At 39.2% G+C, this 17,904-nt stretch overlaps 1 protein-coding gene across 1 annotated transcript in view; it reads left to right on the top strand.

Moving 5' to 3' along the window:
* The window catches only part of PACS2 (phosphofurin acidic cluster sorting protein 2), a 348,311-nt gene that overhangs the window by 200,316 nt on the left and 130,091 nt on the right, over positions 1-17,904 (top strand). The window contains exons 8-11 of the mRNA XM_036750543.1: positions 8,726-8,785; positions 13,768-13,925; positions 14,476-14,566; positions 14,967-15,029. Coding sequence (XP_036606438.1) covers positions 8,726-8,785; positions 13,768-13,925; positions 14,476-14,566; positions 14,967-15,029 — 372 coding nt within the window. The remainder of the gene's footprint in view (positions 1-8,725; positions 8,786-13,767; positions 13,926-14,475; positions 14,567-14,966; positions 15,030-17,904) is intronic.

Genomic DNA, 17,904 nt, shown 5'->3' with positions numbered 1-17,904 from the left:
TACACTAACATAAGTTCATATGTTGTTACACTCAGCTTCTCAAATGTCATGACTATAAAGTGTTTAAAACACGACTTTGCTGAATTGTCTGATCGAATTTTCTGAATTGTCAGATTTGGGCAGAAATTATGCTTGAGATTTATTTCAGAGTTCTTCCCTATACTCATAAAGGTCCCTTGGGATTTGCTTCAAAGGTCACTTTTCCAATATCAGTTTTTACCTAGTAATCTTCACCTTTCTTTGAAATGCTATTTATGCTATTTTTAAGCATTTACTGTAATTAATGCTGTAATTTAAGTACACCTATTAAATATACCTATTCACCCAAAACCAAAAATTTTAGCCTTTTAAAATAAAAATACCTAACTTAAAATGAAATATACAATCAGGCCATACTTCTGTGATCATTTTTTTTATTTTACCATGCCTGATTGCTAAATTTTTGCTTCTCTTGATTTAAAAAAATTTTAATCATTTTGCCTTAGGCCATTTCCATGTATTCACAGTCTAACACCTAAGTTAAGATGAGAGAATTTTCAAAATAATCATATTCTCTTTTAGAAGAACGGTATGTTTTCCTTTAGAAGAAGCCCCTAAGCAGACTTTTTTGTTTATTTAAAATATTAGTTTAGTAATGAATCAGATCATAGCCTAGAAAAACTGTGTCATGTTATGAGAGACTATCTTTTGTACCTTAAAATCTATCTCAAAGTCAAATTTTTGTCTTTGAGGTGAACAAAATTCCCTCAGTTTATTTAATATCCTAGTTGGATGGAAGATAGAAATTATTTTCCCTAATAAAGTTTTATTTCCATTTCCTATACTTACTATCATTGAGGTGGATAAGCATCCACTTCCTGGGTAAAATTATACCATATAGGGTCCATACACAGCAGCTTTTTAGAAGAATAAGGAATACACAAAAAAAGGAAATTCAGTATTTGAACTGTTAATGGAGACTGGCACTAAAATTGACCAACTATTCCCCTTTAAAAAAATTCTAAATCTCTGCTTTATGTGTGTATACACATATGCATACATACACCTTAAATTATTAAGCACTTCTAGGCACTCAGGAAACAAGGATTCAAGTAGCTTTCATTCTATCAAAATGGACAACATGTACATACATAAGCACATACAGAATAAATATAATGTAATTTTGAGAGGCATAGCACCAATAACTGAAGAGATCAGGAAAAGCTTTTAGAAGATGGAATATGAGCTGAGTCTTAAAGGAAGTAAGTGTTCTGTAAAGGAAGTGACACGATTAGAGAAAATCACTTAAGTAGTTGTATGGAGGACAGATTGAAAAGGAGAAAGACTGGAGGTAGGGAGAACAGTTAGGAAAAATTGGATTAGTTCAAGCAAGAAATAAGGCCCTGAACTAAAGTGATAGCTGTGTGAATAGTGAGTAGGAGACATATGTAAAAAATAATGTGGAGATATAAATAGCAACGTTTGGCATTGGATTGAATAACTGAGATGAAGGAAAGTGAGGAGTCATCAGTAATGCCAAGGTTATGAACTTCGGAGAATAGAAAAATTGTGGAGGGGCAGCTAGTTGGCACAGTGAGCAGAGCACTGGCCCTGGAGTCAGGAGGACCTGAGTTCAAATCCGGCCTCGGACACTTGACACATGTACCAGCTGTGTGACCTTGGGCAAGTCACTTAACCCCAATTGCCCTGCAAAAAAGAAAAATGGTGGTGCCTTAAAAAGAAATTGGAGAAGTGTAGGTAAGTGAGTGGATTGATAGTGTGTTGGGAGAAAGCTAACGAGTTCTCTTTTGGACACAGTTTTGAGATGTCTATGAGACACTCATTTTGAAATGTCTAATAGGCAATTAGTGGTGTGGTACGAGAACTTTAGGATATGTAAGTCTGGAAATCACTTATATTTGAGTGAGAGAAAAGAGTGCTCAAGAGCCTTGAGATATAGCACAGTTAGAAGATTTAATATGGATAATGATCCAGTGAAATAGACTAAGTAAAAAATGGCCTGGTAAGAAGAGAATACTGCCAACAAAAACCCGAAGAAGAGATTTTCTGGGAGAAAAGTGGTGGTCATCAAGGGTGGTCAAGCAACTTCCAAGGGGTCAAGAAGAAAGAGGTTTGAGAAAAGACCATCAGAGAAGAGGGCAGATTAAAGGCAGGGACTCTTCTGAGCTCTCCCCCAAACCCTTCCAAAGGCCTTTAAAAATGACTCTAAACAAATTCTAGAGCAGGAGAACCCACAAAAAGATGGAGTATAACAAATTTCCAGCCAAGAACAACTTGGAAGTTATGCAGGAAAGGTCTGTTGTACCAGGGTAAGAGAAGAGCACAGGCCAAGCCAGCGCAGACTTGACCCCAGCAAACCTGGAGCAGGACCAAGGGTGACTGAATGACTGGCAGCAGTGGTGGTTTCTATCCTCCCACCCCACAGACACCAAAGACAACTTAGAAGATTAGCAGGAAAGGTGTGTTGCACCCACACCAGCACAGCCCCAGCCACAGTAAACCAGGAGCCAGACTTGGGTGAGCGATTGAATCAGCAGCAGCATCAGATGCTTCAGGAGCTCTCAGCCTACAGATGGTAAGGGGGTCAAATAAGTAGTCAGAAGATTACAGGAATCTTTTCATTAGCACTGAGGCAGGACTCTGTTGCTTTTAACATACTCAGATCTGGGTCAGTCCTGAGTGGCAGTCCCAGGGAGAGGGGAGGCACTACCATAGCAAAGTTTGTGGCCACAGTGGAGGGGGGACTCTCATCACAGTTCTAGGATAGAAAAGAGTGCTTATAGTCAAGCACTCACAAGCCAGGAGAATAGTAAACACCTCTCCTTAGATCATACCACCTTGGAAGAACTGAAAACTTACAGGTCCCTAGAAGCATCTCTGAAAACTGCTGCACAAAACCCCTGAAACTTCAGACAGTACACCCACCACCCTGGGAGTAGAGCTCTACTTTAATAGAGTTAAAAGTCAACTAATAGGCTGGGGAAATGAGCAAACAACGGAGGAAAACTCTGACTTTTGAAAGTTACTACAGTGACAGGGAAAGATCGAAACACACTCAGAAGCAGCCTCTATCCAAAGGCTCCAAGAAAAATAGGAATTGATTTCAGGCCATGGAAGAGCTTTAAAAGGATTTTGAAGATCAAGTAGGAGAGGAAAAATTGGGAAAAGAAATGAGAGAGATGCAAGAAAATCATTAAAAAATGATTCAACAGCTTGGTAAAGCAAGTATACAAAAATACTGAAGAAAATAACACCTTAAAAACAGACTAGACCAAATGGTAAAAAGAGGTCCAAAAAGCCAGTAAGAAGAATGCCTTAAGAACAGAATTGGGCAAATGGAAAAGGAGGTCCAAAAGCTCACTGAAGAAAATAATTCCTTAAAAATTAGAATGGAGCTAATGGAAGCTAATGACTTTATGAGAAATCAAGAAAGAATAAAATAAAACCAAAAAGATGAAAACATAGACAATGTGAAATATTTCATTGGAAAACCAACTGACCTGGAAAGGAGATCCAGGAGAGATCATTTTAAAATTATTGGACTACCTGAAAGACATGATCAAAAAAAAAAAATCCTAGACATCATCTTTCAAGAAATTATCAAAGAAAAGTGCCCTGTGATTCTAGAACAAAAGGGTTAAATAGAAATTGAAAGAATCCACTGAGCACCTCTTGAAAAAGATCCCAAAAGGAAAACTCTTAGGAATATTGCGGCCAAATTCCAGAGTTCCCAGGTCAAGGAGAAAATATTGCAAGCAGCCAGAAAGAAACAATTCAAGTATCATGGAGCCACAGTCAGGATAACACAAGATTTATCAGCTTCCATGTTAAAGGATCAGAGGGCTTAGAATATGATTCCATGGGACAAAGGATTACAACCAAGAATTACCTACCTGGCAAAACTGAGTATAATCCTTCAGAGGAAAAAAATGGATATTCTGTGAGATAGAGGACTTTGAGGCATTCCTGATGACAAGACCAGGGTATTAGGGTAGTTAGGAGGAGTATATATAGATAGAGGGCACAGGTGTGAGTTGGATATGAAGGGATGATATCTAAAAAATAAAACCAAGAGTTGAGAGAGGAAAGTACTAAGAGAAAGGGAGAGATAAAATGGGATAAATTATCTCACATGGAAGAGGCAAGAAAAAGCTTTTACAGTGGAAGGGAAGAGGGGGAAAGTGACCAGGAGTGAGTGAACCTTATCTCATCAGAATTGTCTCAAAGAGGGAATAACATACACACTCAATTTGGTATAGAACTCTTCTTACCCTACAGGAAAGTAGGAGGGGAAAGGAATAAGAGAAGGGGGTGGGGAGCTGTGATAGAAGGAAGGACAGATTGGGGAATGAGATAGTCAGAAACACAACACTTTCAAGGAGGGGTAGGATAAAAGGAGAGAGAGAATAGAATAAACAGAAGGGGAAACAGGATATAGGGAAATACAGTTCTTGTGGTTTTTCCCTTTTGTTCTGATTCATCTTTCACAACATGAGTAATGTGGAAATGTGTCTAAATAGGATAGTACATGTGTAGCCTATATCAGATTGCATGCCATCTTTAGGAGAGGGTAGAAATTTGGAACTCAAAATCTTATAAATGTGAATGTTGAAAACTATCTTCACATGTAATTGGGAAAAATACAATAAAAAAAGGAATCATTAGTGACTTGGGAGAGAACAATTTAAGTTGAATAATGAGAACTGAAGACAGATTGAAAAGGGTTGAGGAATAAATGAGAGGAGAGGAAGTGGAGGCTTTATACAGCTTTTTCTAGGAGATTGGCTGAGAAAGGGAAGAAAGTTATAGGATGACAATTTGAGAGGTTAACAAGGTATGGTGAAGTTTTTTTAAGGACAAGTAGCCTTTGGCATGAGATTAGAACAGGACCAAATAATTGACAGCAGTTTGCTGTAGAAAGTGGAAGGGAATGGGATCTAGGACACATACGGAGAAGTTGACCTTTACCTCATCTCCAAAGGCTGGAGAAAAGGAGAGAATGGGTGGTGATGACAAGGGGTTTTGAGGTATCAACATGGAGAGGAGGAAACTCTTGGTGAGCCATCTCTGTTTTCTCAGTAAAGTATGAGGTAATGTCCTCAGCTGACTGGGGGGAAGGTAAGGAGACTTGAGAAGATTTGGAACAGCTTTTGTGATGAATAGTGTAGAGAATCAGAGAGAAATAAAAGGGGCCTTATTATAGTGAGGGCCCAGTTGAGATTACAAATTTGTGATGTAACCAGTCAGCTCAGTTGAGTGACTTCTTCCAGCTTTATATAGCAACACATGAGACAGGGCTAGGAACAATAAGGCAGTTGGTGAGTATAATCCAGGGCTAGGGTTTGTTGAGACTTAAGTGACAAAAAGACAAAGAGGTAAGAAATTTGGGAAAAGAATTAGAGCCAGCATGTTTTGTACCATGTCACAAATTTGCAAAGTGAATTTCAAATGAGATGAGGTGAGGGATGGAAGCAAAAAATGAAAGTGAAAGTAACCTACTATATGGAATATTCTAACTTCCTTCTAAAACCCAGTATGAAGGTGGGCAAGATGAAAGAAGGTACAGCCAGTGCTAAAGAGGATGGCCAGGGATACAAGATAATCTGGCATGGTTGTCTTTTTTGGTATGTGTTTTTTCAGACATAGGTAAACAAGAAAATTCTATCATTAAAGTGAAGGCACATTATAATAATTGTATGTGATCTAATTGATGCTGTTTGGGTTTTACATTGATTATCAGTCTAGAAATTAGTTATACAATTGACCTGTAAATTCTTCAGTCATCATTAGAAAAAGAATAGATCAAAAGTTTAGAGCAGAAAAACAGAATTTCTTGGGCCTTTTTAATTCTTTCAAAGATGTCTTTGGGTTTTATTTTTTATTTATTGTTCTGTTCTTAACAGAACAGTATAGCATACTAATAATAGCAATAATGACCAATAGGATCATAATTGTAAGTAATAAGTTGATTTTTTAGCCTTACATTTGAGTGGCACATTAAAGCAGGTGTGGTTAACCCAGTTGTGTGCATGTGTGCTTTTGAACACTTATTGAAAAACTCATCAAGTCAGCAAGCATTTATTAAGTGACTTCTATGTGCCAAGCACTGTGCTAAGCTCTGGCAATTGAATGAAAGCTCCTACCCTCAAGGACCTCCACAGCACTAAAGCATATACATTAAAAAAGATACATATACAGGATAAATTAGAGATTATTTCAGAGGGAAGGCACTGATATTAAGGAGGACCAGAAAAAAGCTTCTTGTAGAAGGTGGGATTTCAGTTGAGGCTTGAAGGAAGCCAGGGAAACTAGGAGGTGAAGGTCAGGAAGGAGAGAATTCCAGGCATGGGAAAAGTTAGGAGATATGGACTGTCTTGTCTGAGGAAGAGCAAAGAGGCTAAGGTCACTGAATTACAGAGTATGTAGAAGGTAGTTAAATGTAAGAAGAATGGAAAGTTAGTAAGGATTTTAAAGGTTATAAAGATCTTTAAAAGCCAGACAAAGGACTTTATATTTGATCCTAGAAGTAATTAGGGAGCCATCTGGGGTTTATTAAGGAAATGAAATATTCAGACCTGCACTTTGGAAAAATAACCTTGATAGCTGAGTTACAGAATGGATTGGAGTGTAGAGAGATTTGAAGCAGGGAGACCAACTTTGATGACAGTCGTTCAGGCATGAGGTGATAAGATCCTTTACTTTTGTGGTGGCTGTGTCAAAAGAGATAAGGGTGTGTGTGTGTGTGTTTGTGTGTGTCTGTATATATATGTATATCAGAGAGATTGTGAATGTAGAATTGAGAGGATGTGACAACAAATTAGATGTGGAGGGTGAGGGTCTAGGATACCACCTAGGTTGAGAGAATGATGATGCCTTCAAAGTCATCAAGTCAGGGAGAGGAAAAGGATTTGAGAGAAACATAAGAAGTTCAGTGCTGCACATTTTGAGATAAAATGTTCATAGAACATCCAGTTGCCCTGTAGGCATTTGGAGATGCAAGACTGAAGAGGTCAGGAGAAAGGTTTGGTCTGGATAATTAGATCTGAGGGTCATCTTGGTAGAGATGATAATTGAATCCATAGGTAATGAGGAGTTCCCTGAGCAAAACAGTTTAGGAGAAGAGGAGAAAGCCCAAGACAAAACCTTGAGGACCACCTAAGGTTAGTAGTCATAGCCTGGATGATCCAGCAAAAAAGACTGAGGAATAAATTATCAGGAGTCAGAAAGATAGGAGAACCCAGAGAAAGCAAAAGATTCATAGAGAAAAGATAGTACCAAGGAGAAGAAGGTGATCGACAGTATTAGAGGCTTCAAAGAGATCCAGAAAGATGAGGATTGAGAAAAGGTCCTTAGATTTTGCAGTTGAGATCATTTATAGCTTTGGAGAGAGCAATTTCAGTTGAATGATGACACCAGAATCTAGACTGCAGAGAATTAGGAAAAATAAAAGGAAAGGAATTGGAGGCACTCATTGTTGATAAAGCTTTCTCAAAGGGTTTAACTATGACAGTGAGGAGGGCTTAGGATGATAGTGGGGATGGATGGATATATTCAGTGATGGCTTTTTGAGGATACTGGAAATTTGGGCTTGTTTAAAAACAGCAGGGAAGCAACCAGTAGACAGAGAGAGATTGAAAATTGGTGAGAGTAGGAATGAGAGAAGGGGGAATCTGCTAGAGAGATGAAGTGAAATAAGATCACTTTGCATATAGAGGAGGTTGCCTCCCTCTTCATGTAAGATGAGTGAAGGAAAAGATTGTGGGGGAAGGTATCTGAATGATGTGAAATGAGGAGTTGAGAGTGACGAATAGCTTCAGTGTTTTTTTAGAGAGATATCAGGCAAAGTTCTCACCTGTAAGGGTTAGATTTGGGGGTAGTGGGGACTATGGCAGATTTAATGAGGGATAAAAAGTTTTGAAAAAGACAGTGTAGTGAGTGGGATAGTGAATCAGGTAGATTTGAAAGGATTACCTTACTAGAGTTAGTGCCTAGTTGAGATTATGTAACTTAAATATGTAGTGTACCCAGTCACCATGGTTTTCTCTAGCTTCATTTAGCAGCCCATGAATAGGAACAAAAGGAGCGTAGATATTATATTCTGCCTCAAAATCATATAAATTTGTTTGTATCATAAACATATAGGAGGGGATATCTTAAGAAGATGGGAAACTGTTCAAGTGATCTTCATATTAAGGAACCAAAAGTATTATAAACTCTTATGCCATTCAAGAGAATAGCATATTAACAGTGTAGGCTACCGCTTATAAGCTTAAATGGTCATTTTGTGGAGTGGAGCAAACATTCGGTTGATAATTTAGTATTTTGACTAAAGTGTTTTTGGATTTAATGTGCCAAAGTTGTACTTTGGGTGATTCTGTCAGTAACTGTTGGAATTTAATAAAAACAATATATAAACAAGAAAGTTTGGATAATACAAACATAAAATAGTGAACTCTATATGTATCCCTTCCCTATGAACTAAGGAACATAACATTCCATACTGATCTGTCCTGGGTTTCTTTGTTGCAGTGCTAATGATATATTTTTCTGATGGGATGGTGTTTTTTTGAGGCCTTATATTCCACAAGTCAAGCTTAGGGGAGAACAGACCCTATGGGATTACATGGTTACTTAAGTCACTATATCAAACTGATGTATATCTTATATACTATCAGGAGGATGCTGTTTTGTTGATTACTAATTTTATTTCCTCCTTGGCTTACAGCAACAAAACTTCAAGCAGAAAGTGGTGGCATTGTTGCGAAGGTTTAAAGTTTCTGATGAGGTATGTCAGCTGGATGTTTTTTTTTCTTTTTCGTGTTAACGTTAACATTGTATTTGAGTTCGCCTAAACAAGCTATTTTTCCATGGCACCATTTTCTCTCTTCTTTGGGTTTGTGTTCCATCTTTCTTGACTTACCTTTTTGGTGGAGTGTCTTCAAATTAAACAGCCAACTTGGTACAATATTGAAACCAGGTTTGTGATTCATTTTATTTTTATCGATATCCTTTGTTCTTACATGTCATTCTTTTCAGAGTATATCCTTGTCCCCTCTTCTACCCAGAAAAACCATTGCTTCTTAAAAAAGGGGGAGAAAACTTAAGCAAAACTAAAACATGATCTGCTTCTGGCAGTAAACAGTCTTCTATACACACAGTTCTCCCCCTCAGCAGTGAAGGGAGGGAGGTACATTTTATTAATTCTATTTTTTAAGGCCACATTTGGTTGTTATTATTATTATTGTTTTACTACACAGTATTGTGATTAATTTTAAAGCAGTGATTTGAAACTCCTTTATTCTAGAAATAGCTTTATTAAATAAAAAGGTTTATTTTAAAAAAACACATTTTTTTAAAAGCTTGAAATGGATATGTGGGTTGTGTATCAGAAGTCTCCTAATTGATTGATTACCCACCAGGGATGATTACTAGCATAAAAATGTCCTGGGAAAAATAAGTTCTCACTTTGATTTTCCCATGAGACTAAGCTTCCAAAGTTGGCTAAACCATTTGGACTATATAAAAATGGCAGGTGAGGGGGTGGAACCAAGATGGCAGCTGGAAAGCAGGGCCTTGCCTAGGGCTCTCCCCCACGACCCTCCAAACACCCATAAAAAAATGACTCTGAACAAATTTCAGAACTGCAGAACCCAGGGAATAGCAGAGGGAAGCAGGGCTCCAGCCCAGGACAGCCTGGATGGTTGCTGGGTAAGGTCTATCGCATGGAGCTGGGAGCAGAGTGGAGCAGAGCCCAGCGTGGGCTGCAGACCAACCAGACCAGGAGCTGGGCAAAACAGGCCCTAGCTCCCTCAATCAGTGAGCTGTGGCAGTTACCAGACTTCTCAACCCACAAACACCAAAGACAACAGAGAAGGTTAGTGGGAAAAACTGTGGGGGACAGAGTGAAAGGAGTTTGCAGTTCAGCCACCTCCCTGGGGGCAGCAGAGTTGGTGCAGCTACAGAACTACAGCTGCAGTTGCTTCCAGCCCCAGGCCCACCTGGTAGGAGGAATTAATCTGAGTCAGACTCAGACTTTGGAATCTTTCTTTGGTGACAAAGAATACCAAAACATACAGCCAGAAGAAGTCAACAGAGTCAAAGAGCCTACATCAAAAGCCTCCAAGAAAAACATGAACTGGTCTCAGGCCATGGAAGAGCTCAAAAAAGATTTGGAAAAAGCAAGTAAGAGAAATAGAGGAAAAATTGGGACAAGAAATAAGAGTGATGCAAGAAAACCATGAAAAACAAGTCAATGACTTGCTAAAGTAGACCCAAAAAAATACTGAAGAAAATAACAACTTAAAAAATAGATTAACTCAAATGGCAAAAGAGCTCCAAAAAGCCAATGAGGATTATGTCTTGAAAGGCAGAATAAGCCAAATGGAAAAGGAGGTCCAAAAGACCACTGAAGAAAATACTACCTTAAAAATCAGATTGGAGCAAGTGGAAGCTAGTGACTTTATGAGAAATCAAGATATTATAAAACAGAACCAAAGGAATGAAAAAATGGAAGACAGTGTGAAATATCTCATTGGAAAAACCACTGACCTGGAGAATAGATCCAGGAGAGATGATTTAAAAATTATTAGACCACCTGAAAGCCATGATCAAAAAAAGAGCCTAGACATAATCTTTCAAGAAATTTTCAGGGAAAACTGCCCTGGTATTCTAGAGCCAGAGGGTAAAATAGAAATTGAAAGAATCCACCAATTGCCTCTTGAAAAAGATCCCTAAAACTCCTAGGAATATTGTCACCAAATTCCAGAGTTTCCAAGTCAAGGAGAAAATACTGCAAGCAGCCAGAAAGAAGCAATTTCAGTATTGTGGAAACACAATCAGGATAACACAAGATCTAGCAGCTTCTACATTAAGGGATTGAAGGGCTTGGAATATGGTATTCTGGAGGTCAGAGGAGCTAGGATTAAAACCGAGAATCACCTACTAGCAAAACTGAGTATAATACTCCAAGGCAAAATACGGATTTTCAAGAAAATAGAGGACTTTCAAGCTTTCTCTCTTTTTTTTGAAGAAGCTCTCATTTATTTTCTATGACCCCCCCCCAGCCTCCCTGCATAGGACCCAGACACCTTAGACTGTAACCAGATGGTGTTCATCTACAGAACTAGGGAAACTGAGGCAGTGGGTGTTTGCTGTGGCTCTCTGGCACAAACTCTCCCTCTGTGCCCCGTGGCAGAGGGAGCCCCACCTGAGGCCAGGGGTTCAGATTGCAGTTCTGCTCCTCTCAGGGCCTCAGGACAATGTCCAGAATCTTGTTTGGACTCTGATTTCTAAGGTCCATCCCAACTTGGCAGTCACTCTTGGCCTCAATGGCCTGGGGTGGGGTGGCGGCACTCTTCAGCTCTCCATTCTTGGGAGGCAGACATGGGCAGTGATCTGATGGAAAGAAATCATTCCTGAGGCTTGCCTCCTAAGGCAGGAGGGCCAGCCTCTCTGCACACACACTTGCTGGGAGCAGAGCCCACTTGTCTTCTTCTCTGCTTCTTCTCCCTCTCAGCCCACTTGGGCTCCAGGAGGAGGCAGGGAGTCCTCACTACCAGCCATTCCCTTCCCAGGAGAGCCCTGGAGCATCTGGAAGGAAGAAGGTTTGGGGGATGGATGGACTGAGTCTTGTGTCCTTTTCTCTTCTGCCTCTGCACCTTTTTGCTGGGTGGTCACATCAGCTCCCATGGACCCAATCATCACCTCTATGCCATTGAGGACCAAATCTGCGTCTCCAGCCCTAACCTCTGTCCTGGCCTTGAGTTGAGCATCTCCAGCTGCCCATTAGACACCTTGACCTGAAAGCCTTGCAGACAACGTCCAAGGTGGAAGCCATGCTCTCTCCCCTCCAATGCCTCTTAGGAACTTCTCTATCACCATCCAGAGCACCCCCACCCTCCCAGTCCTCCAGGCTGCCAGCCTAGCACTCATTCTCAACTCGACACTCTCCCACCCCCCAGGCCCAATGAGCCAATTTTACTTCACTAGGGTGGGTCCGCCTGCCTCTAGTCTATCTGTCTTCCACTTGGTTGTCAAACAGAGCTTCCGAGTCAAACAGAGCTTCCTAAAGCTCTTGTCTGATCTTTGGACTCTGCAGTGGCTCCCTAGGGCTCCAGAATCTTACATAAAACCCTCTGCTCGGGCATTCAGAGCCTTTCATCACCTTTCCAGCCTTCTTAGCCCTCACTCCCCAATATGGACTCTTGGGTCCACTGACCCCAGTCTCCCAGCTATTCCTCCATCTCTCAGCTCTGGACTTCCCTTTAGCTGCCCCCAGGCCTGGAATACCATCCCTCCTCTGCTCCAACCACTGACCTCTCTGGCTCCCTGGAAGGTCCAGCTAAAACCCCACCTTCTACCGAAGCCTTTCCCAGGCCCTCTTAATTCTAATGCCTTTGCCGATCTGATTATCTCCAGTCTGATCTCTAAATATCTTGTTGGTACAAAGTTGTTTGTGTGAGCTCAGGGAGGATTTTGAAAGCAAAGTGTGAGAGGTAGATAAAAAATTGAGAGAAGAGATGAGAGTGTGTAGCGCCAATGTGATACCCACAGCAAATGCAATGAATATGCCAACATAGTTGTGAATCACAAAATATAACAGACTCTCTCCATGGAAGACAGAACCAAAACATTTACTCAAACACCAGAAGGCCAAATTCATCATAACAACAAAGAAATCCATACACATTATCAATGCCATCTCCAAGCCTTCCCTCTGTTAGGGTCTTTCCACAACAAGGGCAAGCAGCTGCTCTGTGTGTCTCTCTCTCCCAGCTCTGACTGCTCTGGCCAACTTCCTCTCAGCTCTGCTCCACCCTTTCCTCTGCCATCCTTTCAGCAAGCTCCTCCCACCACAAGCTTCATTGACTCAGACTCCTGTAACTTAGGCTTCCATGTGGTGTAAGCAGATCACATGAGCCTATTAATGGATGGGAAAGATTTTCCCATTAAGCAAAAAATACATTAACCATACAGTGATACAAGAAAATCATGAAGAACATGTTGACAGCTTGATAGAGAGACACAAGAGAATGCTGAGGAAAATAACACCTTAGAGGACAGACTAAGCCAAATAGTAAAAGACGTCCAAGGGGCCAGTGAGAAGGTTGCCTTGCAGAGCAGAATTAGCCAAGTAGAAAAGGAGGTCCAAAAGCTCATTGAAGAAAATAATTCCTTAAAATTAAGAAATATGAGAGTGTTCATTTGAGAAGTCATGTACTCTTTCAACTTCTCTCATGATTACATTTAGGAAATTTGGCTAGTTCTTATTTTCTGTTTTTATGAGATGAAATAAGTAGAAGAAAACTTTATTGATCATGTTTAGCTCTTTTCCTTAAAAGGGCTCCTTGGATAGAATGCATTTAAAAATTTGAAATAACAAGGTAAGAATAGAAAAATATTTTTATATTACTTGAATTCATAAATAATTCTTTTCCTCTTCTCCCCCCCATGCACCCAATCTTGTTTCTTTAATGAGTAACCTTCCCTCTTGTCCTTCATGCTTTAATAGATAGGTTTATATTAGATTTATTACTTAAAGAAATACTTGAAATCATATTGATATGAGTTGTTTGCAAAGTCTTTATTAGAAGGACTTATATATCAAATTTTAGTTCAGCATTTTTTTTATTTCTGAAGACCAAGTCAGCATTGTATCTTGGAAGCTTGTTTTGTTTGCAACTAGAGCAAGTCACTTGCTTACATTTTTGATTGTTCCTGTGATACCTGACCTTTCTTTTATTCTATGTTCTTCTTTCTTAAATATAGGTGTTAGACTCAGAGCAAGACCCAGCAGAGCATGTCCCAGAAGTTGAAGAGGACTTGGATCTTCTATATGATACCTTAGATATTGAGAATCCAAGTGACAGTGGCCCTGAAATGGAAGATGATGATAGTGTCCTCAGTACTCCTAAACCAAAATTAAGGTAAGGCGATTGATAGATAGAGATTCACTACAGCCCCACCAGATTCATCGTCCATGTCTACTGAACTAAGAAATGTTCAGATACTCTTAAGCCTTTGAAATTGGTTAAGTTGCATCCTCATTTTTCCTTTTTATCCTCAGAACAAAACAAGTCTATTGGACAGGAAGTTCATGAATATTTTTCTTTCTATTAAGAATCAGTAGCCCTTCCCATGAATAGGTTGAAACTGAATCATGTTTTGTTTTTTTTAATTTATGAATAAGTGAATACTAAGTCTCATTAAACAGGGCTTATGAGAGCATTCTAGTTATGAAGCTGTTTATTAATGAGTTTCCTCTGGGAGAAGGCTGTCAGACTTGAGATCCTCCTAAATCTAGTTCATTTTGGAAATGCCAACTTCAATTTTCCATTAAATTTGGAATCTGCTGAGAATTTCTTTTTCATCAGGGTTCTCTGGGGGGTTGGGGGGGGTGGGAATGAGATTTGTTTGAATTATTGAAATAAAGCTCTGGGTTAATAAGATTACTATTCCTATATTCAAACTTTGTAGGCCCTATTTTGAAGGTTTATCACACTCCAGTTCTCAAACAGAAATTGGCAGCATCCACAGCATGAGAAGCCATAAGGAACCATCAAGTCCAGTAAGTAAATGTTACTTACGAAAAAAATTGTATGTATAACAATAATATAAAGAGAAACTACAGCCCATAAACCTGTCTCTAGTCCTTTAGTCTAAGTAAACCTATGTCTCAGAGGAAATTATTATGTCACATTTATTATATGGAAGTCATATGACTTCTTGCAAGCTTATTTTTCCCAATCTATCGGACAAGTATTTATGCTGATAACTTTCTTGAATTTAGCTAGTTCTGGGTAGCTTTCTGTGTCTTTTTCTTACTTTCTTTTACTTACTTTTTCTTTCTTACGTTTTCTATGGATTCTTCCTATTAGTCCAAGAGCCCTTGATATGCCTTTCATCATTCAATATTAAGTGCCCCATTTTGGACTTTTTTCTGACTGCTGCTGTCTTGTTCCAAGCAGATGGAAGTGCCTGAAAAGACAAGGAAGCATCAGGGAGACATTGTTTCTGACACCATATCTTACGTAAGTTTTTGGTTCAAACCATGTTTTGCTTGCTAACCATTTAGTAGTCCTTTGGCTAGTGTTCATTTCTACAACAGTAGTCCTCCCACTCAGCCTCTGGATTACAGAAGTTCAGTATATCTTATCACCCAGTTAGAGATCTTGAGAAGGCTGAAATTCTTTCCAAAATCTGGCCTCCTGCTTTCCAATCCTATCTCCCCCTATTTCCCTTCATCAGCCTATCTCTTTATCCATACCATGCTATTCATGATCTTCACATTGGTGTAAACCATACCTACACCTGCCCCTACCCACTTATCTAAGTTTCATCTTTGCTTCTGGGTTCAATCCTTATTCCTCCTCTTTAGTAGGCTTTCTCTCTTCTATAGTATGAGAAACACATTAGCTTCAGTGCTGGATTCAGAGTTGAAGTCAGAGTTCAATACTCATTCTACTTAGAGTGCTTATTCCTTGGGTGCATGGTCAAGTCACCTGTCTTTTCTGAACCACAGCTTTAAGCACCTACTACTGGCCAGTTACTGTACTAAGTACTGAAGATATAATTGCAAGTAAAAAACAAAACACAGTCTCTGCCCTCTGGGAGTTTATACTCTAGTGGGGAAGGACAATACACAAAAGAAAGCTGAAGTCCAGAGAAGTCCAAAAGCAGTGTAGCCAGTGAGAAAAAGGGAAAAAATTGTACTGGGCTCCCTCCTTAAATAGATGCCCTTGAGCACATGTCCCTGCCCTGGGTCCAGTAAGAGGGGCAAAGACTAATGATGAGTACCAGGCAGATTCAGTCTTGTAAAATAATGAGATTTTCCAGTATTGAGTTTCCTTTGAAGAGAAAGGGCAAGGTCTGAGAGTCTTCTGTTCAGAGATGCCTAGTTCTATCCTCTGAATATCTCCTTGAAGGGACAAAAGCCTTTGATCTTTATCAGATGTGACAGGCTTTCCCCTAAGACTTTCTGTATGAGGTCACCTGAAAAAAAACCATCACTGATTCTGGTCTCCAAGTCTAAGTGGTTCATTTATTTGTCGTTGATGGGAGATTCTGGATTAAAACCCCCTCAGGACCAATTTTGCTTCTCTTCTTGTACTATTGGATTTTATAGAAGTAACAACCAATTAGAACTCTCTTCTCTCTAGTTTTGGGTCTCCTTCTATAATTAACTGTTCACAGGACCAATCTTCCTGATCCCAGTTATATATAAGGTTATATGTAAGAACTATTGGGACAAGTGATCAAAATAGTGCAGGGGTAGGGGGAGGAGGCTGGGAAAGTTGCTTTAGATAGAACACTCATTAAATAACTGGAAGAGAGCTTTAGATGCATGAGTTCATACCCTAAATTAGCTTCTTCCTCATGTTATAACCACTACAATCCCATTTTCTTATTGCTCTGTTCATTCCATGATAGTAGGACATACCTAGTTAAAAAAATATGTAAACCTGTGCTGCAAGGGAAAGGGATAGATTTGGAGTTCTGCTGAAACCTAAGGCAGAAATCCCGCTCCTAAAAAAAACCCAAAAACCCTATAAATTCTTGAGGGCAAGGACTGCTTTTGTCTTTTCTTAGTCTCCCCAACCCTTAGCACAGTGCCCAACATCTCATAACCTCTTAATAAATGCTTATTGACAGGTGTGGGAGGGGAAATGATTGCTGACTCGAACAATTCAGTCTGATTCTCTGGGTCTTAGTTTTGTTGTCTGCAAAATGAGGGGAATTTCCTGTATCTAAATCTATAATTCTAATTGATAAAATGGCAAACTCTAAAATACACTGTATTACATGATAAATACTTGGAAGATGGGGCAAAATAAAGTACTTTGTGTGGTCTCAGCAGGCAGGAGGGATCAGCGCTGGCTTCATGGTGGAGCTATGTTGTAAAAGTGAGGTAGAAATCCAAGTAGAGGGGAAGAAATAGGCAGTATATTACCTACCTGTAACATTCAATTGAAATGTTATACATAAAACACTTCGCAGACTTTAAAGGTCTATATATAAATATTAACTATTATTATAATGTCATCTCTCACTGAACTCTGTTGGTTCAGTTGACAGTGTTGATTCAGTTGTGTGCTTTTCTTATCTCTTTAATAATAATACAATAGTGCCTTATAATTATATAACACTTTACAACATTAAAATTGCATGTCAATCATTTATTTGGATTTTCACTGCCACCTTATAAAGTGTATAGGAAGAGATTATTATCCCCACTTTAGAGATAAGAAAACTGAGTCAGTAAATTTAAATGACTTGCTTACATTTGCATAGATTAGGGACAGAGCTGGCACCAGACCCTGGTCTTCTGACTCCCTATAGTCCTTATAGAGCTGTATGCTGTACACAATGTTGACAAGAATCATATCTTTTATTATATTCTTTAATCTATAGCACTTATAATGCCTTATTCTAAGTGATCAATAAACGCTTGTTGATGATGAATTCATTCCTTCTTCAAGCAATTATTGAACAATTGCTATGTGGAAGTTGCTCAGTACACAAAGACAAAGCACAATACAGTTCCTGTTGGCAAGAACTACACAATTTACAGTCTAATTGGGAATAGTAAAATATAAGGGCAAGGGAGAGATTTAGATAAAAACTGGGAGGCAAGAGAGATGATTTTTGATTGGAGAAATCAGTGAAAGCTTGAAGGAGGCAGCAACCGAGCAAAAATTTCAACATATAGAAATGTAAATTGTGATGCACAGCTAAATGATCTGTGCCTGACACAATCAAAGGGCTATAAGAAAAGGCTTATTTAACATAAATTTATCATATATTGGGCAAGAATAAACATTGATGGTTGGGTTCTGGTTCTTTTAAGTCGAATGCCAACACTTTCCCTTGTCACCATTTTTCTCCATGGTTAATATACATTCCACC

The sequence above is a fragment of the Trichosurus vulpecula genome, chromosome 3, assembly GCF_011100635.1.
Source record: "Trichosurus vulpecula isolate mTriVul1 chromosome 3, mTriVul1.pri, whole genome shotgun sequence".
Classification (NCBI taxonomy): domain Eukaryota; kingdom Metazoa; phylum Chordata; class Mammalia; order Diprotodontia; family Phalangeridae; genus Trichosurus; species Trichosurus vulpecula.
The sequence above is the reverse complement of the archived record's forward strand: the minus strand, read 5'-3'. Positions and strand labels throughout refer to the sequence as shown.